This window comes from Mus caroli, chromosome 19, assembly GCF_900094665.2.
Source record: "Mus caroli chromosome 19, CAROLI_EIJ_v1.1, whole genome shotgun sequence".
Classification (NCBI taxonomy): Eukaryota; Metazoa; Chordata; class Mammalia; order Rodentia; family Muridae; genus Mus; species Mus caroli.
Genome location: NC_034588.1, coordinates 38,702,214 through 38,726,798, shown reverse-complemented (window position 1 = coordinate 38,726,798; position 24,585 = coordinate 38,702,214). Strand labels below are relative to the sequence as shown.

Genomic DNA, 24,585 nt, shown 5'->3' with positions numbered 1-24,585 from the left:
TATATATACACACACACACACCTACACACAGATATACATATAACCATTGCATATCAGAGATACAACCTGCAGAGTCCATATGTCCATGACTTCAAGGCTGACCACTCGGCACTGGAAAACTAATTAGGGTTCATCCTGGGAGAGGCTAATTCTCCCTCTCTTGGCAGTCAGTAGTTAACTGTCTCTGTCTTGAGGATAGAACCCATGAGATTTCCCCCTTCCTAGTTTATTAATACTGTCATTGCTCGAGTTCAGTTTAGGCACACCATATTTGGTTATAACTTTTATTTTACTTAATTTTTTAAAGGATTTATTTACTTATTCATGTATTTATTATGTATGTGAGTACATTGTCTCTGTCTTCAGACACACCAGAAGAGGGCATCAGATCCCATTACAGAGGGTTGTGAGATGCCACCATGTGGTTGCTGGGAATTGAACTCAGAACCTCTGGAAGGGTAGTCAGTGCTCTTAATTGCTGAACCATCTCTCCAGTCCCTTACTTAAAATTTTTTTTAAACTTATGATTATAGAAACCTTTATTCAAGGTTCATTTTATAGCTGAGCACAACATCAAGTCTGCATGCTGCACAAGATAGGAAAACGTAAGAGCAGACCCATGCCTACTGTGGTGCTGACACCATTTCCTGCTTCTGTATAAGACTGACAAACTTTTGCAGAGTTTATAGTTTTCTTTTTCTTTTCTTTTTTTAAAGATTTATTTGTTTATTTTATGTATGTGAGTACACTGTAGCTGTCTTCAGACACACCAGAAGAAGATATCAGATCCCATTACAGATGGCTATGAGCCACCATGTGGTTGCTGGGAATTGAACTCAGGGCCTCTAGAAGAGCAATCAGTGCTCTTAACCCCTGAGCCATCTCTCCAGCCCCCCTATAATTTTCTAAACTACTGGAGACATCCCTTATCTACAAATTAAGGCCCACTTTCACTTTCCAAAACAGCTAATGGGGGTTGGTTTGTTGTAGCTGACACTAAAAGCAGCCATTGCATAGCTTTTAAATTCTTTCTTATGATTCTTTTTTTTTTTTTTTGGTAGTTCAACGGAACTATTGTGACCCAAAACTGACATGTATTTTCTATAAACAGAGGCTAAAGGTTTTGCATGGTCCTTTTATTAATAATTGTGGGGTTTTAAAACACATTTGATAAAGTATTAGTTAATCTGTCCCCCCAAAAAGCCTTTTACACTTATTTATTTGTGGGAGGGGAGAGACATGTGTATCATGGCATGCATGTGGAGGGCAAAGGATAGCTTGTAGAAGCTAGTTCTCCCCTTCCACCTTACATAGATTCTGGAGATTGGACTTAACAAATCGCTTGACAGCAAGAGCCGTTACCCAGTGTGCCATCTCGTCCTTAACTTTTATTTTAAAGGAATACCCTTCATTTAAATAATCACAAATTAGCAATACTTTACCAGCATTTGAGAGGCAGAGGCAGGGATCTCTGAGTTCGAGGCCAGCCTGGTCTACAGAGGGAATTCCAGGACAACCAGGACTACACAGAAAAAAACCCTGTCTCAAAAAAACAAATCAAAACAAATAACTTCACAGCCTCAGACTAAGCCTTCAAGAATATTCTCTGTGTTCACTGAAGCACCAAGGGCAGGTTCCCACCTCTTTGGAGGGCTTGTTACCCACACTGATACAAAGTAGTAATAGCATTTGGCAGCTGTCTCTATCTTCTCCTGAGTGTTAAGATTGCAAGGTCTATTCCAGAAAGAGAAACATCAATGTTTGGCTCCGTGCTAGAACTGTGAAAAGACACCCCTGACCCTTCGTCCTCTGTGACAGCACCATGGCTGCCCATCTTGGGGGAATTATATTGAGCCACATGGCTAAGCTCCTGAGGGCTTAGCTCCTGTTCTCAAGTAAGGAAACTGGACTACAGAGGGAGTGTGATTTTTCTTATATTTTTGGTTGTGAGCCTAGCCTTTAACGGCTGAGCCATCTCTCCAGCCCGAGTGTGATTTCTCAGTTGCTATAATAGCCAGAGGAGTCTTCCAACTTCAGAGATTGGTCGCTTCCTCCCAAAGCCCCAATCTCCTGCTATGTGGTGAATGGAGGAATCAGACAACATCAGGAACCCAGAAGCCAAATCCTTCCCTCTACCAACCAACCAAACAACAAACCTGCCCAGGGCACCCGATGCTGGTTGCATGAGTTAGAGAGACAAAGGGGGAATTCAAAGACAATTGTGGAGATCTCTGTGAAATCCTAGATACAGGATTTCAGAAACAAAATGGATACAGAAGCCAGTCTTCTGGCCCCTACACTAAAGTGTCCTTGATCTTTAAGCTGAAGCACAGTGTTCTATTTGAAGCTAAGGGTTATCCCTCCAGGCCAGCATAAGCAAGTTCTAGTAGCCATGCTATCCCCTACTCACTCAGAACATGCACCCAAAGGCCACTGTCCCCTCACAAACATCATCTGGGTCCTGAGCTATAAAGTGGGCTCACCTGGGCCAGTGGTCACTGTCACCAAGCACCAAGCAGTTTTGCTACAGTGTTGAATGAAAAAATAAAAAAAATAAAAACTGAAAAAGGACATGACTACTCCTAGGTGTGGTGGAGGGAAAAGTTCATTGTAGGTCAAAGGGAGAGCATAGCCAGAGATAGAAACATCTGGGAGAGTCCAGAGTGACCAGGACCCTGAGCCACTGAGGAGAGGAGGGAGGGGAAGGGGGATGGGAGGAATCAGGTGCAGGGGCCAAGATGTAAAAGAAAGGGTGGATAACCAAAATGGCTGCACTCCACAGAGAAGAGCCTCTGGGATAGGGCAGCCCAGCCCCCGGGGCTGGAGAGTTGGGGAGGGAGGGCACTAGAGGGTGGGGTATGCCAGCCATACCTGTAACAGGTAGGGACTGAACGAGGCTAGGAAAACCTGGCAGCCAGGTCTGCTTTGATATGTTAAATAGATCCTTCAGATAGTTCTCCCAGGGTTTGAGACTTCCCAAGAGTCTATCCCTTCCAATATATAGCACTATAGAATTTATACCATGCTTTTTCTTCACCTTCTTCCAGATTCTTCTTCTGGCTGCCCCACGGTAAGAGCATTATCACTCCTGTGTGTCTTATGGGGAAACAGGGCTAGAGTATCCCACGGAGTAAGACCACTGGCAAAGCAGCAACTGGAAACTAGAGTCCACTATCCTAGCTGCTAGCTTGTATCTTCTTCTCGGTCAGCAAGAGGCCATTCTCCAAGCTGGTGCCCAGCAAACGACATTTGTAGGGATAGTCTTAGATAGATCCCACAACTTCGAAGGAGGTGTTAGAATCAGTGGGCAGAACAGAGCTTCTAGTCAGCAGTTCCAGTCTCAGCTCAGCTATGTGTTAGCTGAATGGCTTTAGACGGTGACCACATCTCTGGGAGCCCACGTTCCCACCTACGAGATGGTGTCATTGACAGCACTGACCAGGAATTGCCCTGGGTGGGTGGAATGGGATGGAGCGGGGCAGGGGACTGCCCTTTTCTACCTTCTCTTACTGGACCTATGTCTGTGAGGCAGATGAATCTCACATAGGATGTGGTCTGTGGCCTCTAGGAGAGGACCCAGGTTAAAGCAAGAGGTGGATCAGAGGATCCAGCACATTGAGCCCCCAGGCAGGCTCCAGGGGGAAGGAGGCTGAAAACAGGCTGCCCTCCTGTGTGACCTGGCTAGCGCCTTCCCATCAGCAAGCGGGCCTGAGAGACAAGGATGCCCTCATTCACTGCCCCATGTTTTCACTACAATAACCCTGGGAGCAAAGAAGGTGCCTTAGCCCTTCCCAGCTGGGGAAACAAAGGCAGGTGAGGCTCTGTCCAAAGTGTCAGAGCTTCCCCACAGCTCCCCACCCTCCTGGATCTGGCTCCCCAACTGCCCTCTTACCTCGAAAGGGGAAGGTGGCCAGTCTGTTCAGGTTCTCTTCCAGTTTTCCATAGTCTACCTCTGCGGTGGCGGTGAATGGGGTGGTCACGGGTGGGTAGATGCCGGCAATGTCTACCTTCTTGCCCTTCACATTCCTAGACAAGCCCCTGCTCAGACCCTGCCTCATGGAGGCCCAGATTTGAGGGCCCAGCATTTCTGCAGGAGGTCTGGAGCCTCAGCTGCCTGTGACCACAGGGGAACTGAGTTTGGACTTCTTCTCCCAACCCCACTGTTAATGATCTACATACGCAGTTAAAATTTTGTGTTCCCACCACAACCTGTGGGCATGGCTTGGGAGCGTGCAGCTTTGCACTGGGTGTCCCAGGTCGGGGGCGGGTCTAGAGAGTCTCCAGGCCGGCTTTCTTCCCTGCTGGAAAGCCGCTGGAGAAACGCCACAATTACGGCCCAAAAGAGAGCTGGCCCTTGGAGTTTCAACACTAAAAACAGTCTCTGACAGGGACCTGGAGCCACCCACCCCACCCTTACCCCCTGACCCCAATACGCACACCCTCTGTTTCTAGGCTGGCTGAACCCTACTGTAGCCAACTACTCGCTCTTCCAGAAGCAGTTGTGAAAAATCACTCCTCCTGTCTACTAAGCTGCTGCCAAGGGCCGTCACGTGTCAGCCCTCTGCTGGCCACACAGGGACACACAGCTCCATGGAACAGTCTTGAAGATAGGAGCAGAAGATGAATAGGCCACAGAGTGAAACATAGCACAATCGCGGCCCCAGGGATTAGGAGAGAAAAGCAGGATGGGAGGGACAAAGCAAGGCCAGGCCAGCGTTGGGAGACCTACTAACTCAGGACCCAAGGGACTCCACATTTCCTGCGTTCCCAAGTTCACTCTAGCATCCAGTCTTTGCTCTTACGTGTTTGGAGCACGAACAGAGACAAACACCACAAATAGCAAAGCCAGCACTTTATTGTGTTGAATCTAGGGGTGTTCCTGCTAGACTGGCTGCAGGCAGCTCATAGTAGGGGGTCGGGTGCCCAGATCCGGGTAGGTATTTACTGGGCTGGTATAGGCTGAGGTGTCTCACGGCCACTCCCAGGCCTCTCCAGTCCGTTCTGCTCTGATTCTGGCTCGGGATGCTCCAGGGCATGCCGGGTGTCTGCTTGCCAGAGCTGGACCAGATCCGTGGGGGTCTTTCCCGCCTGGAGAAAATAGAAGCAGACATACTCAGATTTGAGCAGCCCACCCGAACTTGTCTTCAGCTATACCAGTGGTTCTCAGCTAGAGGCAAATCCCCAGGGGTAAAGCCATCTTGCATTTCACAACTAGAGGTTATGGTTGCTTCTGCTTTCTAGTGGGCAGAGGCCTGAGATGCTGGGACAGTGCACAGGAAAGTCCCTTCATTATGAATCGTCCAGCCCCAGTGTCTGCAAAGCTAAGACCATCCACACCCTCTCCATGTGCTCTTGCTTCCCTCAATGTCCCTATGCGTTCCTGTGCCAGAAGAACTTTTCCATGCCCCTCTCCTGTGATGGTTCTGTGAACCAATAGATAGGCTTGGGCCAGAGGACAACTATTCATAGAAAGTCTGAGACCTACCACGAACCAACATGAGGTGCTACAATGGCCACACCAACCAAGTAATTTGATTCCCTTTCCACTGGCCCTCCATGGATTGGGCCTGAGCGCTGGGATCCCCTTCACCTATCTGGGAATCTTGGGGAAGTCCTCCCACTACCTCTCTTATTGTTTCTCTAAATTTACGCTTTGGACCTTGACACATGGAGGGAGACCTGGAATTAGGGTGGTGTGGCCAAGCGCCAATGACATGAGTACCTAGGCTGTGGCTGCCCCATGGCCTCTGCAGAACATCCACCATGCAAGGGCACCCCAAACCACCAAGCCAGAGAAACAGACTCACCAGGTTCTTAGCCATCATGTCTGCCCCATGCAAGAGCAGCAGTTTGATGATTTTGTAGCGGTTGAGTCTCACAGCATCATGTAGGGCACTGTCCCCTTCCTAGAATCAGTGTTAGCACACAGGTAACCCTTGAGGTCAGTGGGTGGGTAGGGTGATAGGAGATGGGGCTAGAGGCCTTGCTCAGAAGCGGACACCCTAGGGTCCTGTAAGGAAGGACTACTCGCCCTTGGCAGCCTGGTAGGCTGCTGTTACACCCATACTGGCTGAGCAGGGGAGCAAGCAAGGACTCACTCTGTCTTTGGCATTGATATCCAAGCCCAGGGAGAGGAAGTGTCCCACAATCTCCACGTGTCCAGTACGGACGGCCACATGCAGGGGGGTGCTCAGTAGCTGTGCGGGAGGAAACAGGACTGTTGGCACATGGGCCTGGGCTATGGTATCCTGGGGTGGAAGAGCTATCTCCACCAAAGTCTGAGTGCCAAAGCCTGAGCCTTGGACAGGAGAGAATGGTACAACATACCACTATCCCTCCCAGTTGCCTGGTTGTACAGCTCTAAGTGCCACCTTCTCTGGTGAGCCTACTGCAGTTCCCTTCTTGCCTGGCAGTGAGCTATTGCCCACTCCTCTACCTTTGTAAAAAGTCAGGGACTCTGGGCTCAGCGGTTAAGAGCACTGACTTCTTCCAGAGGTCCTGAGTTCAATTCCCAGCAACCACGTGGTGACTCACAACCATCCGTAATGGGATCCAATGCCCTCATCTTGTATATCTGAAGATAGCTACAATGTACTCATATACATAAAATAAATAAATAAAATATTAAAAAAAAGTCAGGGTCTTACTACCTAGCCCAGGCAGCTGCAAACTCTCAATTCTCTTATCTCTGCCTCCCAGGTATCTAGGTTCTCCTTCAATCAATTAACATGCTTATTCATGGGAACAGTGGGACTGAGCCCATGATCTTGCACATACTAAACAAGTATGCTACCATGGAGTCACACACCACACCTGGCGCACTTCCTTTTAGTAATTTTTTTTTTTTTTAATGAGACATAGTCTCACAGTGTAGACCAGGCTGACCTTGATCTTAGTGATCCTCCTGCCTCTGCCTCCCGAGTACTAGGATTAAAGATGTGAAACCACCACCCAGCTCCGGCGTTTTTGAATAATTATATTAGATGCCATTAACTGAGAAATGACTGTGATAGATGTGGCAAAAGCTTCTTATGTTAAAAAAGTATTCATTTACAAACATTTTCCTCCTGATCTACGTAAGAACTCCACAAGTTTTGCGGCTGACAAACGGTGCCTTGGAAGCCAAGGGACGTGTTCAAGCTTCCATGTAAAGAGATGGATGGACAGAAAGATGATAGATTAATGAGTAAATGAATAAACGGATGGACAGGCGGGTGGATGATGAAGGATGGCGGATGCCAAGGATGTACAAGCCCTGCATCTTCTCAGTGGACCACAGCGCCAAGAAAGTATTGTCTTTGTCTCCTCTCAGCACTTGCTCCTGCCAAGCTCCCTGGAGGGCCGGAAGCCTCTGCTGACTAGAAACCAGGCTGGTCCTTTACCTGCCCACCGCCCACCACTTGAGCTTGTTTGCCATTGGCTGTCCCCATCCTCCCATGCACCCCAATGTGTACTGAAGCACTGCTTCACCTTGTCTCTCACGTTGGTGTCGGCCCCCCGGCTTTGCAGGAGTCTCACCACCTCCAGGTGGCCCCCACGGCAGGCCCAGTGCATGGCTGTGCAGTCCAGCTGGAAGGGGTAGATGGGATTTAACGGGAGAGCTGAAGGGAAAGAAGCTCTCTGGGGAAAGGATTGAAGCCAAGAAAGTGGAAGGACAAAAGGTACGGAAGTAGGACAGACAGCCCAGGGCCCAACTAGTTCATGTGAGAGTCCCAGAGACAACTTAGGGGGTGATGGGGCTCACCAGATGTCACAGAACACACAGAGGTAGGGCCTGCCCCCCCTGGTAGCCCACTGGCAGCCCACTAAAACAGATTTGACAGGAAGTAGAATTCTACAGACTAGATCTAATTCTTACCTCCCACCCAATACCTGCTCTCTCACCCGATCCTGGAAGTCCACGGTGGCCCCGTTCTCCAGAAGTTTCTCCAGTATCTCCATGTGTCCCTCCAGGGAGGCCCGATGCAGTGCTGTCCGACGGAACTGTCCCCAAAGAGACTGTCAGCCCTGAGTCCCATGAAACCGAGGCCTAAAACTTGGTGCCTATGTGTGCTGTGCTTAGCCCGCTTGTATCCAGACTGGCCTTGGAGTCTTGCTCTGGGACTCCAGCTTCTTCACCGCTCCTGTGCAGCCAGCCATGGCTTTGGATAGCTGACGCCTGTGGCTGGCACCCCTGCTGGTCATGGCTATTCTACCTCACATGCTACGATGCTTGGTGATGGTTCACAGGTGTGTGCCATGGTTTTACTGAGACCTCTTTCCAAGCTGCCTCCGGCTGTTTCCTGAGTCTAAGGGAAACACTGACAGGCTGGAGTCTGCATCCCTAGAACATGAAGTGCTAGGCAGGACTTGGATGCCCAGGCCACACCTGACTACGGATTCAAGGAAGGAACAGACTTCCCTCTCTGAAGGCCACTTTCTGCTTGGGATTCAGGGAACCCTTGTACCACAATGAAAGTCTTTCTATCCTCTGGTTATGGGCAGTCTTCCATGACCATCCTCTTGTTTTATCTTATATTTTTGTCTTGATATGCAGCAAATGGGAGGGGACAAAAAACATTAAGAGCCTGGAAGCAAAAGAACAAAAAAGACATAGTTGATGTCTATTATAGTACAGAGCAGGCCCAAGGGTAGGTGGCCACTGTCAGGCTTGGACTCATGACAGGGACGAGAGAAAGGAAAAAAAAAGTGCACCAGGCAACAGAAAAATAAAAACAAATAAACAAACAAACAAACAAAAAACCCCCCAAAAACCAGATGGTGGCCATAGTCGTACAACACTATAATCAGTGTCACTCTAAATCAACATGGTTAAAATGATGTATTTCATGTTATATATTTCCACAGTAGAATAATAAAAATAGGGACTGGGGTGTGAGTCAGTGGTAGAACACTTGCCTAGTACACACAGTGCCCTGGAGCTGCAAATGATACTAACAATATTAATAAATAATTGTAAGCCAGGCGTGGTGGTATGCAGCTTTAATCCCAGAACACAGAGGCACAGGCAGGTGGATCTCTGTGAGTTCCAGGACAGCCAGGGCTACATAGTGAGACCCAGTCTTAAAATAAATAAAGATAATTGTACAAAGAAGCATGAGTGTATATCACAAGGAAGAGAAAGTGTCCTATCTCCGCACACACTTTATAGTCCCTCCATCCATTCAACATGTACTGGGGCACTCATGGTCCACACTAGTAGGATCTGGGTCATGGGGAGGCAACAGCGTAGCCACAGGTCCAGGTCCCACAGCTAGGGATTCTAGGGAGATAGAGGATTTTTGGCCCAAATCTCCTGAGCTGTCTTAATTGAATTCTTTTCCTTCATCTCCCATGCAGAAACATGTAACATTTGTTTTGGAGGTGACCTGGGCTGGAGAAAGGTCTGAAACGGATTTGGGGAAATTATGGAGTGAGGAAGAAAGCCCACTATGGGGTTACCTAAGCCACCCTAAGAATATCTGTGAGAGTTCTCAAACAAGCCCACAAGTGGAGCTAATACAGGATCCAACTCGGTTATGGTGTTGGTCCTGAAAGAGCATTGGGTGCAACGGCAGGGGGCGCGGGGGGGGGGGGATCACCTCATCACAGGTGTCCGCTGAACCTCCGTCCGCCAGGTACTTGTCAATGACTTTCATTTTCCCCTCCACTGCAGCTTTCAGGAATGTCTCCTCATTCACAGGGCCGGTCTGCAGGTAGAACATACGCCAATAAAGAATAAAGGGTGCTTCCGGGCCTCCCAGGCTCCCCTTGCCCACATCTGTCCAAACCAGAAGCCTTACGATCTCCTCCGGCTCTGGAGGCGGCTCCTGGGCTGCAGCCAGGGCATCTCGCTTTTTCTGCTTGCGTTTTTTCCTCAGTTCTATGAGGTTCTGGATCCCACCCACGTCAATGATCTCACGTCGCAGGTCCAGGGATGTCTTGCGCACGCGCTCTTGGCCCTGTGTGGAGATGGCCCATCACCTCCACCCTGGGGCAGAGTGTGGGCTGATACAGGATGATACGGAGTGATACAAGAGCCACAAGAGCCAAGCTGGCAGCAGGATGACAGCAGGCAGAGGGTCTAGCTGGCCTGTCACCTGAGCGCACACTCTTAGTTCCTCCACACTTACCTTAACCTTTTGTAAAGCAGGACTCTGAACCCCGAGGCGCTTCTCTTCCTCTAGCACTAGCATGTCCATCGACAGCTTCCCAGGAGCGGATCTTCGAAGTTTCTAGAAAGCCATCGAAACCTACTTAAGACTAAGGATATGATTTTTTTCTTTTTTCTTTTTTTCTTTTTTCTTTTTTTGTCCAGGTGTAGTAGTACACACCTACCATCTGAGCACTTGAGACTAAAAATGAGGATTACTGTTCTGGAGGGCCAGTCTGGTCCACATAGTGAGTTCTGAGCCAGCTGGAGTTACACAGTAAGACCCTGTTTTAAAATCCAAAACAAACCCCACCACAACAAATTCTAGCATATCTAAGCCCTTTTATAAAATATCATACTTCTTTATATATACCTACTGTGATGGTTTGTATATGCTTGGCCCAGGGAGTGGCACTATTAGGAGGTATGGCCTTGTTGGAGTAGTTGTGTCACTGTGGGCGTGGGCTTTAAGATCCTAGTTCCAGCTACCTGGAAGCCAGTATTCTGCTAGCAGCCTTCAGATGAAGATGTAGAACTCTCAGTTCCTCCTGCACCATGCCTGCCTGGATGCTGCCATGTTCCCACCTTGATGATACTGGACTGAACCTCTGAACCTGTAAGCCAGCCTCAATTCAATGTTGCCCTTATAAGAGTTGCCTTGGTCACGGTATCTGTTCACAGCAGTAAAACCCTAAGACACCCATACACAATCCCGTATATTTTTAACCTCAATATTATATATAGCGACTAAAACAATGTGAGTGTTTTTATTGTTTAAGGGATAAAGACGGGAAAATCCTGTTCATGTTCATTACAAATAAAACATTTAAATATTTCCATAGGGTTAGGTGGCTCAGTAATTAAAAGCACTGACTACTCGCCCAGAGGAACAAGGTTTGATTCCTAACACCCACATGACAGCTAACAACTATCTGTAATTCCCGTTCCAGGGGATACAACCCTTTCTTTTGGCCTCTGTAGGTACCAGAAATGCATGTAATGCAAGACATACATGCAGGCAAAAATATTCACACACATAAAATTAACATAAAGCCAAAATGTAAGAAAGTTCCCATCTGTGGTTGGTTGAGTCCATAGAGGTAGAACCTAAGGATACAGGGGTCTAAATGGGGAAAAAAATCGTTTTGATGAGATAATTGTGACCAGAGATGGCAATTTTGGTCTTGGTGTCCCCCAAGCCCCAGGTATTGAACTTAGGCCTTGCAAGGGCTCTACCACTGAGCTACAGTCCCCAGCCCCATCGTCTTTCTCCCCCTAACAGCCCTTTCGGCGATATAAAAGCTTGGTAGTTCTATGCTAGATACTGCATTTTTCTCAGAAACGTTCGGCTCTGAATATCCAGAGCTTGGGTAGAACAGCAGCTTCTGGCTTTCACGGTCACATGGTCCTGGTATGACGAGCCTCCTCTCTGCATCTGAAGCTCTGGTTTCCCAGACTGCTTCAGTCTTAGTGATGTCCTGGCACTTCTTCCCCAGCGTCTCCTAAGCAGCGTGGGTAGACATATGTGCCCAGGTTGAGGATAACCAGGCAGGAGGGCAGCTGGAGAGACCTTGCCTCCCATGTGGCCCAGGCACCTTGCCCATTCCCACAGAGCCCTGGTTCTAACCTCTCCCAGGGAAAGTTATAGGTTTTATTTCCGATGTTTCCCGTTTACTTTGATTTTTCGTAGCGCTGAGCTAGAACTCAGGGCTTCACAGGACAGTCTAACACTCTATCAACTGAGTGACTCCCCTCTCTCCCAGTGTTTATTTTGATGGTCCCTTGACTGCCTTTCTTGCCAGGCTTCTGACTACACAACCTGGCAGGTTTGTAGGACTGTATGATTTGGAGTCTCCCGGGCTGTTCTCAGGCATCTTCCTTTAGGAAAAAAGAGATGACCTTGGGCTACAACTAGCTTGTGGGAGTCTGGCTGGATTATGAGGGAGCATGGGGGCGGGGGGATGGGGCTTAATCACCTGCTGTTTCCAGCATTTATTGTGACAGGGCCTGGCATGGAGTAGTTGCTCACCTAACACTTGTTAATCAAACAGACGGTGAACAAGTGAATGAGTAATGGCCACACAGACGCAGCATCTCTGCCATCTTGGTAGTTCTTAGTTAATGGAGACTTTACCCAGTGAGCAGCAAATCCCGAAGTGGCCTCGGTGCCTTCTATTCCTTCCAATACAGGAGGAATTTACACTCTAGTGCCGCCCTTTTCTTACTCTGACTCCTCTCAGATTTGTTGGTGGGCTGGCAGAGTTTGCATTCATTGAATGTTTATGAAATCGAATGCAGGTCCGGAGTAAGAAGGAAACTCCCACCCGACTCCACAGAACACACTTCAGCTTAGAGAGGATGCTTGTAAAGACGCTGGCAGGGAGAGGAGCTGGGTGAGAAGGCTGGCACTGTGGGTGCCTGTGGCCCTGCAGCCCTGTGGCTATATTTGTTAGATGAATGGATGGGGGAGGATCGTGTCCCCTCGCAGAAGCTTCCAGTGTCTTGTGGCCACACTCCAGAGATGACAGGCAGATGACGTTCCTGTCCAGCAGCAGCAGCCATGGGCACACGCTCTCCGGGGAGGGAGGAGCGAGATTCCTGGAGATCCAGGGATGCTCAGCTGCTGTCCACACTCCCCTTGATAAATCTGAGCTCATCGCTTCTCTTAAATGATGGGGGCCTCTGAGTTCCGATAGGCTCCCCCTTTCCCTTCTAATAAGTTCCTTTCAGCAACATCAGAACCGGCTCTATAACGGGTCAGACGGTGGCACAGCACTCTAACAGTCAGTGGTCCTCACTGCTCACGGAGCTTGCATCTCTCACCTGGTCTTCTTTGGTTTGTCCTTGGCCCTCTTTCTAGCCCCAGATGTTGGTGTCTGTCACACATTTTCATGACCACTTTTATCTATCTGCTGTTTAGCCTCAAGTCCTCTCCCCATATCCCGACTACACTTCTTAATCCCAAAGGCCCAGCTCACACTCCATCCTGACCAGAGTAGTCCCAGAGGGCCGGAAGGGCTCACCCACCCATTCACCACTACTCTCCATTGCCCATTTCTGCCCTCTGCCTGCTTCTTAGTTGATGATACAAATGAAAGGTTGCAATTAGTGCCCACCTTCGTCCTACGCACTGGACTCTAGGCTCCTGGTCCTCCACCCCCACCCCAGGGGGCAGGGTAATCTCACCATGTAGCCCAGGCTGGCTCCACCTCTGAGATTATATGTATGTACCACCACACCAGGCTCAACTGTTTTTGAATAAGATGTAGAGCAGGACCAGTCAGTAGTCCAGCCCCACTTAACTTAGCCAAGAGAAAACGAACCTGCGTGTGCATTAGGCCTCTGCCCACAGTCCTGGCTAAGTCCCAGCTGCCCTTCCCCATCTCCCCTTCCTGACTCCTGTCAGTTTGCTCTCCCACAGCAACCAGCCCTGGCATCCAGGGGGACATTCTGTGTGTGTGTGTGTGTGTGTGTGTGAGTGTGTGTGTGTGTGTGTGTACCTTACCTTTCTGGTTTTCCCAGAGAATACTCATCTGTCTTCCCTGTCCAGTCCAGTCTATCTCTTGAAGCCCAGGTGAGTGGGCAGGGTCTCTGGAAGGCCTGCCCCCTCCAAGTGCCTGTTTGAGGGGCTGAAGCCCCATCTCCCACCACCCACAACCATGTTAGGAACATCCTCCTGTGGAAATGGGCCTGCTTGGGCCCTGGGAAATAGCATGTTGTCTGGACCCAGGTAGCAGCCGGACTTTCCCTTCCCAGGACAGCACAGATGGACCAACCGTTAACCCTGAGGCCTCCCTCCCTCCCTGACACCCTTCACCTCAGCTCCCACCTCAGTCTCTTCCTCCTGGGCAAGCCGCTGCTCGATGAGCTCTGTGGCTCTCTGCACCGCCTCGGGCCCCTCCATGGTACCCTCCATGACTGTTTCTGCAAGCCACAGGGCATGGGGTCTTTATAGGCCCGAGCACCCACCCCGCCCACTGGGCGCCTTTGTCATTAGCTCACAGGCTTGTTTCTCCATCTGTCATGAGCTTACTATCTCAACTCTCCACCTGCCTCCCCCACCTGTCACCTTCACCTCGGACAGCCCCAGGGAGCATGGGAAGCCACTGTCCAGGCCAGGGAACTTGCCCCTCCCCTAACCTCTGGCCTACCAGAGCCAGAAGGCACACCGCCCCAAAGGACAGCTGTGGGAAAGAGGCCTGTCCAGTGTGTCCTCAGTGCTGGGAACTGGCTAAGTCTTAGCCAGGGTGAATGGGCTGCAAAGGACCTACATGCTGCCATTGGTCTGGCTGGAGTGCCACCTGCTGGATGCCCAGAAATGCTGTCTAGCTTGTGCCAGGCAGGGGAGCCTGAAAAACCAAATATGAGCCCCAGCAGATCTGTGGGCATCGGAGACCTTCTCCAAGCAAGAGCTGGAATGGCTGCTGCCCTCTGGTGGCTGCTATGGGTCCCATAGCACGCCCTGGGGAAACACGGCTATGCTGCATGGCATGTCCATTAGCCATGAACAGACCCTGTCCATCTGTTTGTTTCATCTTCCTGGAGTCCTCAGCAGAACCCAGTGTTGTTTTAAGAGCTCAGGAAGTCAAGAGTTCAGAGCTAAGGCCATCTCACGAGTACTAGGCAATGCCAGACTGCTGTGGGCGGAGCTGGCCACACTCCCTGAGAACAGAGAATACACAGAGGAAAGGCAGACCTGTACTTTGAGCTCCTCGCCTGGGACTCCCAGCCTGGAGCCCGAGGTCATTATGACCTAGGTTTAATCTGCCAGTGGACTACAAATGTTCCATACTTCTACAACTACAAGTGGCACCCGAGATTCCCCTCTGGTGATGTACACAGTTCTGCAGAAGAAACAGGAGGAATCAGCCCTGTCTGTCTCTGGCTCGCACATTTCTGGAAGCTTGTCATCCCACGCTCTGACACAGCATGGGCATCGCATCTCCACCATCCCATGTGGGCCCTGTGGGGTGGCTGCCACATGGCTATGCTGCCCTCTGTGGGTGCTCCTTCACTCTTTCTGACACCCCCCTCCCCCTTAATCGTCCCAGCTGCTGCAGGAGGCAGGGCGGGAGGCACCATCTCTCCTTTAAAGGAAAGCAAACTGCGTTCAGAGGTGAAGTGGCTTTTTTCAGGACCCACAGAACACAGCGAGGTTGGATGAGACTAGGGCCCCCAGGAGGAGCATCAGGTTGGATGCTCTGTTGTGCCCATCGGCAGCCAAGCCAGCAGAAGCTCTGGACTCGGGCTGGCTGGCATGCTGTGAAACAGGAAGTCATGTGCTAGGCAAGAGAGGAGCAAAGGCTTTATTGATAAAATGCAGATGTATCTGTACACAGGGCCCCGCTGGGCTATGACCAGGCTTCGGACCCCACCCTGCCTGGGTTACAGGTTGGGGACAGCCCTGTGCAAACCCCTGCCACGAAGCCTGGCTATCCGGCCACCCGCCTCATCTCTGCAGATTGTGCTGGGTGCAGGGAGAGGCAGAGAGGCCCACCTCAAGCTCCTTAAGCCCTGGGGCCCACCGGGCTCCCTCCCCATCCAGGGGACTGGCACTGTGGCCAGGGCAGAGTCATGGTGAGGGATAAAGGGGAGACAGCAATTGCTTCCAACCCTGAGCAGAAAACTGGAGTGAGCACAGTGTGGCACCAGATGACAGGTCGCCAGGACGGCCCCCATGGCTCCAACCTGCGGTGGAGAGTGCCACGTGCCTTTTCTCCAAGGTTGGCAAGGCCTGTGTGTGGCAGGCAGCACTGCTCCCTGGGTGCTGAGCACTGGTGGATCCAGTACCCCGGAAGGCAAGTCCCTTCGCAGCTCACTAAGAGCCATACAGCAGGGCGGTGGGAGGCGCCCCTGAAGAAGACAGCAGCACTGGGCCCCACAGCGTGTGGGGCCCTCCATGGCCTCTTTTCCCAGGAGTCTGCGCAGTCAGTCCTGGGGCGGTGGGGGCCGGTTGATGATGACCTGGATGACGAAGTCCTTTTGAATCTTTGTTTCCTGGAGCCGTGTGCGGTCTGTAAGCAGCTTCCCAGAGAAGAACCATCTCTGCCAGGATGGCTCAATGCCCTCCTGGCTGTGCAGCTGCCTCTTGAGTTGCCCCACCGTGTCAGGCAGGCTGGCATTGAGCCTCACGTCCTTGCCTGTGGAGAGGCGCACTTTCAATGGGAATTCACGGCGCACACTAGGGGTGGGCTCGGGAGGTTCCAGGCTCTCCTCCTCCGTGTGCTCCAGCAGCAAGTTCACAGGTGGGGACAGGCAATAGATGGGCAGTTGATAGCGGTTACCCAGCTCGTCATAGCATTCACAAAGAGTTCCTGTGGGAAAGGCAGGGTGATCAGTGTAGTCTGGGGGGCCTGATGTCACACACTGAATGCTGTGTCCCCCAAACTCCCATGTTAAGGCATATTTGGAAGGAATAAGATTACACGGGTAAATGACAGGACCAGCTTCCTTTCAGGGAAAAGCCCCAGAGAACCCACTCAGTCCTCTTTTCTGCACGCCCACCATGTAAAAACAGCAGAAACCCAAGAAGCATCCAGGACTAAACAGCTGGGCCTTTGATCTTGGACTTTCCAGTCTCTCAAACTGTGGGCAACAAACTTCTACTGTTTGAGGAGCCTGCCTGTGGTCCTCTGCTACACCAGTGTAAGCAAGTTAATTCACTCACTACAGCTACTTCACCGTCCCTAGTCCTTCCCCATAGTCAGGAGACCGGGGCTAACCTCCTGGTCATCAGGTTCTGGCTCCCTCAGCCACAGGATGCTACCTCTTACGTGTTTATTTGACATTGTGCTGGCTGAATGCACATGCAGGTGTTGGGCTGGGTCCCTGTTCCCTTACTGGTATAATATAATGCAGGTGGGAACACATTTATTTAGTCTTCAGTATCCTTGTAAGTGCTGGTACTAGACTAGGTGGTATTATGCACATCACGATTAATCCTTTGTGATTGATTGCAAGAGACTCAGGCTCTAACCTGAGACTTGCCCTGCTCTGGGACATATGGCTAGGAAAAGTCACAAGCTGAGAAAAGAACACAGTCAAGACCCAGGTCTGAAGCCGGGCATGGTGGCGCACGCCTTTAATCCCAGCACTCGGGAGGCAGAGGCAGGCGGATTTCTGAGTTCAAGGCCAGCCTGGGCTACAGAGTGAGTTCCAGGACAGCCAGGGCTACACAGAGAAACCCTGTCTCAGAAAACCAAAAAAAAAAAAAAACCAGGTCTGTGACTGAGGGTCTACTGTCACCTTCCCTTCACAGCTAATGAGGGTGCTAGGAACAGAAATGTGGCAATGCAGCAGAAGGTTCCAGATCAGTGCTTCAAATGCTCTCAGGCCCCAAGTGCCTTTTTAGCTTGTAGGTTTTATTGGTGTCTTCCTGTCTTCTCATTAGGCAAAAGGGGATTCTGTCCATCCCTTCCTCCTTCTCCCCTCCTTCCTTTCCTCCTCCTGACAGTCTCATGTAATCTAGGCTGGTCTTGAACTTGAACTTCAGATCCCCCTGTGTCTACCTCTCATGATCACAGGCATGTGCCACTACGCTTGGTTCTGTGTCTTGTGTTTCTTTGTTCATGCCATAAAGAGTCGTTTAAACGAAGAAGACAGTCACACATATAGGCATACTCCTTTATCTCCACCAGCTAAAACAGAAACTTCTCACATGAGACTTGCTTTCTGTGCTAATGAAACCTCAAGCCCCAGTCCAGGTAAGAACAGAGCCCAGGCCCTGCCTGCTTACCATGAGGCAGGGTGATGCTGGCTCCATCCAGGATGGCCTGAGCCAGCTCATGGTCGTTAGCTTCAGCAGCATAGGCGGCAGCCTTGAGGGCATCCCAGATCTCCTTGCGGCCCTCAAAGGCAGGTGCTGTGTCCCAGAACTCATCTCGTTTGCTCCGCAGCTGCCCATCAGTCATGGGATAGTCACTCTTCCACTTGAGCCGCTCCTTCTTCAAGGGCTCATTGCGGCCTAGGTAAGACAGGTGCAGAGGTTCAGCATCTTGAAAGCCACTTAAGCTGTAACTGACCCCCTCTCTGGCCCTGGCCTATCAGGGACTTCACTGTACCAGTCCCTATGTAGTTAGGGCATTGGGACACTTTCTGAATAGCAGGAAAGAGTATGGAAACCCACATTAGGGATATGAAATAAAAATTTCAGGCAAATATGTTCTTGTCCCTTGTATTTACTTATTTTTATTTTATATGTGTGCACCATGTGCAAGGCTGGTGTCAAAGGAAACCAGTAGAGGAGGGTGTTAAACGTCTTGGAAGTGGAGTTATGGATGGCTGTGAGCTGCCACATGGGAGCTGAAACTAAACCAGAGTCCTCTATAAGAGGAGCAGGTGCTCTTAACCACCGAACCATCTTCTCTCCAGCCCCAGAGCCAAGTATGTTCTGTACAGATGAACCTCGACTTACAATGTACTACTAAATCCATTATAAACTGAAAATATTCTGAGACAAAATTCAGTGTCTATAATCTACAGACCACTGCAGCTTAGCAACTCAGCCCAAGCTGAGTGTCAGCTGTCCATGAATGGCCGAGACAGCTGCTAGCCAGCACAGGGAGGGTGTCACACTGTATGTTGCTAGCAGAGGAAAAGATCAAACCTAAAAGCTGAGGTGTGGTTTCTACTGATTGTCTGTCACTTCTGCGCCTTCTGAAATCCAAAGATCTTGGGCCGATGAGACAGCTTGGTGAGTAAGGCACTATCTACGCTTGTTCCCAGGACCCCACATAGTGGAAGGAGGGAACCAGGCCTACACGCTGCCCTCTGACTTCCGTGTGGCTATGAGTGAGTGTTTCTAAACTTTCTGTGATGTGCATGGGTGTCTTAGCTGCATGTGCACACCATGTGTGTGCCTCGTGCCCTCAGAGGTCAGAAGGAGGTATTTGAGCCTCTGGGACTGGACTTACAAATAGTTGTGAGCCATACAAGATTCCTAGGAAATGAACCAGGGTCCTTTGTAAGAACAGCAAGCACTCTTAACCACTGAGTCATCTCTCTAACCTTGACAATGTAATTTTTTAAGGAAAAAAAATGTTTAAATGAAAGAAAAAAAAAAGAAGGAAAAAAGGAAAAGAAAGAAAGAAGAAGAAAAAAAAAGACAGACAATGAAACGATCCAAAGTTAGGGATGGTTTGCACAGCCTTTGCTGTTGTTTAAGGTTTATTATTTTATTTTATGGAATATCTCAAGGCTGACCTAGAATTTACGATCTTCCTGCCTCAGCTTTCTAAGGTTTGAGAATATAACCATTGCCTCCAGCTTGTTATTGGACATTTTTATCTTGCTCTTGGATTATAAAGAAGTACATGTTTAGCATAAAAGAAATCTGGAAACAGCACAGATACCTTAAGAATAACAGAATAAGACCAGCTGGGTTAACTAGGAAGGCCCAGCAGTGCCCAGTGGCCAGGGTGCCCTTTGTGGACAAGCATCCTTGAGGCTGCAGTTAGGGTCCTCCCACGGTGCCAGAAACTATGGTGCCAGTGAACTTTCCCAGTAGTCAGACTTGTGCACTAATGACACATCTGTGTCCTCAGAGTACTCCACTTCATTACACAACGTTCGAATCGTGGCTAGGGTCCATCTTTTAAGCTTTTCAAGAGGATCATGGGAATAATTACCTTACTAGGAAGATCCCAGCCCCCATGCTTTGAGAGGAAAAGGGGGTCATCATATGCCCATGAATATGCTTCCTACCGTATAAATAGCCAAAGCCACGCCGTAAACAAGGAGAAACCTAGTAACGCAAACCATTTACAACCAAGTATGCCAGAACACAGGAAAGTCCTTAGACTCAATGCCCCACCTCACCTGCCTGCCTTCTTTCTTTCCTTGAAAAAAAAAAAAAAAAGGCTTTCTTTCTGCATACTAGAAATGTACCCTGGTACATGACTACACCTCAGAACAACCCAACAGATGGGAAAACCAGGAGTCTGTCTATCGCCAAAAGCCAAACAGACGCTAAGCCCATGACTTTCTGACTCCAAGTCCAGCCTCTGACCACTGCTCTATGCTGCCACTGGGAAAAAATTACTTAGAATTCAAAAGGAATACAGAACGGGCAGTGGCGGTGCACACTTTTACTTCCAGCACTCGGGAGGCAGAAACAAGCAGATCTCTAAGTTCAAGGTCAGCAAGGTCTACAGAGTGAGTTCCAGGACAGCCAGGGCTACACAGAGAAACCCTGTCATAAAAAAAAAATAAAAAAGAAAGAAAGAAAAAAAAGACAGATAGACAGGCAGGCAGGCAGGTGCAATATTCTCTTGTACTCTGCACTCGGGTCATGATATTAAATTCATTTCTTTACAATCCTTTTCCCAGAAAGGAGTTAAGATATTTTCATGCCAATATACGATTTCAATCTTCCTCTTAGTTCATATTTATATTAATGTCAACTTTTCACGTGACTAAAACATTTTGAGGCTGGAGAGCTGGCTCTGCAGTTAAGAAACACGGCTGTCTCACTAGCTCTGGTTTGCTTCCCAGCTCCCACATACTGGAACACAGCTGTCCATAACTCCAGACCCAGGGAAGCTGAAGTCCTACTTTGGGCTCCACAGGTACTAGGCATGCATGTGGTACACAGACTTATATGCAGGCAAAACACTCATACACATAAAATTACTAGTATCTTATTATTCTACCATGTCGATATAATGAACTTTTTCTTTTTTTCCAGTGTCTGTATATATAAATAATCATTATATTTCTGAGGTGTATTCATGATGTAATAACTTTAAAAAGTCATAAACAACTAATTTCTTCAACATCTGAAGAAAATGATTTGTTAAGTGTCATTTCTTCTTGGTGCCCAGGTCCAAATGATCTACAAGACAGTTCCAGCCTATGGTCAAGACGGGGGCAGAGGCTTCTGTCAGGCACTGCAGGCTCAGCCATCGCAAAGCTGAGGTGAGAACTCACAGGAGCTAGGTGAAGCATTAAAGTTCACCTTGACTACAAAGCAAGTTCAAGGCTGTACTCTGTAACTGGTCATGCTAGTAGCCGAGGCTGAGGCCCCTACTGGGGGCCAGAACTGAAGCTACTCAGTACAAGAGCACACTACTCACTGACCATCACTGATGTCTTTTCGTTTATGTGCCCTATCCCATCCCAGCCTTGTGGCCTGAGGCAGTAGGTACCAGGATGCAATTTCACAGAAGACAGGGCAGATGCAGGAAGATTAAATAGCCTCCTTGAAGACAGAATGAGGGGTTTTACTAAATCCCATGGCTTGTACTCCAAAATACACAGTTCTTTTTGTGTGAGTGGAAAGCTATGGCCAACATTAAATGGAACATGTTCCTGGGAAACACAGAAAACAACTTCAAACCAGCTCTTGAAAATACCCAACAGAGGTCCGGTGTAGTGGTACACACCTTTAATCCCAGCACTTGGGAGGAAGAGGCAGGCAGATCTCTGTGAGCTAGGAGGCCAGTCTGATCTACACAGCAAGTTCCAGGACAGCCAGGGCTTTATGATAAGACTCTGTCTTGCCTATAACTCCAGTACTCAAAAGATGGAGGTAGGAGGATCACAGGTTTGAGGATGGCCTGGTCACACAGTAAGTTTTATGCCAATCTAGGTTACCCAGAGAAACCTTGTCTCAAAAACCAAAAGAAACAAAAACCCAACAATGAAGTTCATAAGATGCAATAAATACAGTGGTGTGAGTCAGAGCCAGAGAACAGCAGAAGAACCAGGCTTACCAGTACTTTCAGACTGGAATTAGAACAGGTTATCAATTAGCAAAGTTAAGCAATAAGAGTCTTTAAAACATGAGCCAGGGACTGGAAAAGGGAGCTGGGCTGCAATATAAACTGATTGGGATACAAAATGAATGAATGAATGAATGAATGAGGGGGGAGAGCTATGAGCCAGGGATACAGTGGGATAGCCAGCACCACCATTATGGAGGCCCTGCACCATGTTCATCAGGAATGGACAGAGACCAAAAGAACAGAAGAGAGAGCCTGGAAATGAGCCCAGGTGCACATACCACCTCTCCTCCAGCAAGAAAGAACACTGCTGGTAGGGACAGGGGTAGAAGGTGAGCTATCTGGTAATCATGTTGGGGTTACAGGTTTATCGTATAGAATAACCCCTACGTTTCCTACAAACCACAAAAAGCAAAGCAAGATCAACGTAAAGAGGCACTGGGAAATAGCAACACATTTTGAAAACACATTTTTGGGATGGACTTTGGTTTGAAGATGTTTTTGCCTTGAGCAAGGACCCACCTCTTCTTCTGATTTCTACACTCTTTGCCTCTGTCTCTTTGGGTCTGTGAGGGTGATTACTCCTGGGCTGGAGCTGAGATCCAGCAGGAGCCATGGCTAGTAGTGGGGATGCCCTTGGGACCCTGATTATGAGCCTCTGGCCCCTGCTCAGTGCTCATTGGCTTCTTGAACCTTTCTGTAGTTTTCCTGTCTCCTTTGTTGCTAGATATATTTCTCTCTGGCTGTCTGCTGCTCTTAGCTTGGGCAGAGATAGGGTCTGACACATGGCAACCACTAACCTGCTGAGCGCTGGGCAAAAGGAGACACCTGAGTGTCAGCACTGCTTCCTTTCCTTACTGCTTTCCTGTAAGACAGGGGTCTCAGCTAGTCTAGGATGGCCCTGAACTCCTAACCCGCCTCCTCTGACCTCACCATGCTAGCGTTACAGGAATGTGCCCTCATTCTCTGCTAATCACGGGCTTCCTACAGAAGCCACAGGCAAGCTTGGGGATGTTTCAGTGTTACCTCAGCTGCGCCTGACAACTGAGGTAACTTAGTTGTGACCCTAAGGACATCTGAACCGTAACTATGTATATGTGCCTCTCCCAAGGGCTCTGTGTAAAGGACTGATCTTCACAATAACAACCCTGTGGTATTCTGTTGTGCAACTGTGAGGACCTGAGTTCAAATCTCTAGAACCCACGTAAACACAGCGTGGCGGTATGGTGTCTGTCATCTGATGCTTCTATATCACCTTGGAAGCCCACACTTATACCTGGGATGCTGTCTTTGTTTACAACTTCCTTGGGAATACTGCTTTGCTCATATATCTCTTAAAGCAACCTCCAGGGCTATCTCTCCTCCACCCACACAGCCGCTAACTTTCTAAAGTGTCATTTATACACTTCTCACTCATGAGCTGGCACTGTTCCTGAGCCTCTCTGTACCACAGTGACCGGGGATACAAGGCTTTTCACGCTTCCCTCAGCCATGAGAGGGTGGTGAGGCAGGAGCAGAAGGGGAGATACCATCAGGCCAGTGAGCTTTCAGTGTTGTTCTCCTGTGGGCCGGCAGAGGGCAGTGGCAGCATCTCTAGGCCAGCCTGGATCCTCATCAGTGGGTCAAACAGCATAAAAATATCAGCTCTCCAGGCACAAACATGAGCACACACAGGACACATGCCTGGATATCTGAGCCTTATGTGCCGGAGTGTATAATCAGACAAAATCCAGACAAACCAGAAAAGGAAGCTTTTCATCTAAGCACGAAAGTTAATCGATGATGGCTTTTTAATTTTACTTTCAAGATATTTTGTAGGTAGCTGAATTGAACAAAACAAACAAACAAACAAACAAACTGGGGCTGAGGGAAATGACTTAGAGAGTAAGATGCTTGCTACATAATAAATAAGGACCTCAGCCAGGTGGTAGCACAAGCCTTTTTTAAAAGATTTACTTATTATATATAAGTACACTGTAGCTGTCTTCAGACACATCAGATCTCATTACAGATGGTTGTGAGCTGCCATGTAGTTGCTGGGATTTGAACTCATGACCTCTGGAAGAGCAGTCAGTGTTCTTAACTGCTGAGCCATCTCTCCAGCCTAGGTACAGTCTTTAATCCCAGCACTTGGGAGGCAGAGGTAGGTAGATCTCTGAGTTCAAGGTCAGCCTTGTCTACAGAGCAAGTTCCAGGACAGCCAGGGCTACAAAGAGAAACCCTATCTCAAAGAAACAAAAATCAAAACAAACAAAAAAAGTTAAGTTCAAATCCCCCCAACCCTGTGTAAGAGCTGGGAAAGGTAGAGCTTATCTGTGATGCCTGTGTCTCTATAGTGAGATGCGCGCGCGCGCTCGCACGCACACACACACACACACACACACACACACACACACACCACACACATGCACACACGTTAAAATCAAATTGGACAGTTGGCTGTAGTTGTACTGGTCAGGAGACTGAGGCAGAAGAACTGCCAAGAATTTGAGGCCAGCCTGTGCTACAGCAAATGCAAGGCTGGCTAGGACTCCATTGTAAGATGCTGTACTAACTAACTAACTAACTAACTAACTAATTAAGCACATGAAGAAATAAATGAAAGAATCATTTTATAAAAAGAATGGCCGGGCGGTGGTGGTGTACGCCTTTAATCCCAGCACTCGGGAGGCAGAGGCAGGCGGATTTCTGAGTTCGAGGCCAGCCTGGTCTACAAAGTGAGTTCCAGGACAG

The 24,585-nt window shown here is 49.0% G+C and overlaps 3 protein-coding genes across 4 annotated transcripts in view; all 3 read right to left on the bottom strand.

Annotated features, from left to right (window-relative positions):
* The window catches only part of Hoga1 (4-hydroxy-2-oxoglutarate aldolase 1), a 27,424-nt gene extending 23,253 nt beyond the window's left edge, over positions 1–4,171 (bottom strand). Inside the window, exon 1 of the mRNA XM_021151378.2 lies at positions 3,893–4,171. Within this exon, the coding sequence (XP_021007037.1) occupies positions 3,893–4,085 (193 nt within the window). The 5' untranslated portion in view covers positions 4,086–4,171. The remainder of the gene's footprint in view (positions 1–3,892) is intronic.
* Positions 4,172–4,837: 666 nt separating this feature from the next.
* Positions 4,838–14,188, bottom strand: Ankrd2 (ankyrin repeat domain 2). Its single transcript, XM_021152093.2, has 9 exons — positions 13,962–14,188; positions 10,113–10,214; positions 9,783–9,941; positions 9,582–9,689; positions 7,885–7,983; positions 7,471–7,569; positions 6,099–6,197; positions 5,808–5,906; positions 4,838–5,088 (listed from the first exon to the last, which is right to left on the bottom strand). The coding sequence occupies exons 1-9, from the start codon at positions 14,046–14,048 to the stop codon at positions 4,942–4,944; spliced, it is 999 nt and encodes a 332-aa protein (XP_021007752.1). The 5' UTR covers positions 14,049–14,188; the 3' UTR covers positions 4,838–4,941.
* A 1,227-nt stretch (positions 14,189–15,415) lies between these two features.
* Ubtd1 (ubiquitin domain containing 1) overlaps positions 15,416–24,585 on the bottom strand; it is a 55,957-nt gene continuing 46,787 nt past the window's right edge. For both annotated transcript variants that reach the window (XM_021151444.2, XM_021151446.2), the window contains 2 exons: positions 17,868–18,095; positions 15,416–16,446 (listed from right to left, as the gene is read on the bottom strand). In XM_021151444.2, the coding sequence (XP_021007103.1) occupies positions 16,061–16,446; positions 17,868–18,095 (614 nt within the window). In that variant the 3' untranslated portion in view covers positions 15,416–16,060. The remainder of the gene's footprint in view (positions 16,447–17,867; positions 18,096–24,585) is intronic.

Excerpts from the sequence above, each read along its gene's own strand:
- Ankrd2 (XM_021152093.2), bottom strand. The coding sequence starts at position 14,048 with ATGGAGGGTACCATGGAGGGGCCCGAGGCGGTGCAGAGAGCCACAGAG. Across the intron at positions 9,690-9,782 it reads CTCCAGAGCCGGAGGAGATC|ACCGGCCCTGTGAATGAGGA; the intron begins GTAAGGCTTCTG and ends TTCTACCTGCAG. Across the intron at positions 6,198-7,470 it reads ACACCAACGTGAGAGACAAG|CTACTGAGCACCCCCCTGCA; the intron begins GTGAAGCAGTGC and ends CCTCCCGCACAG.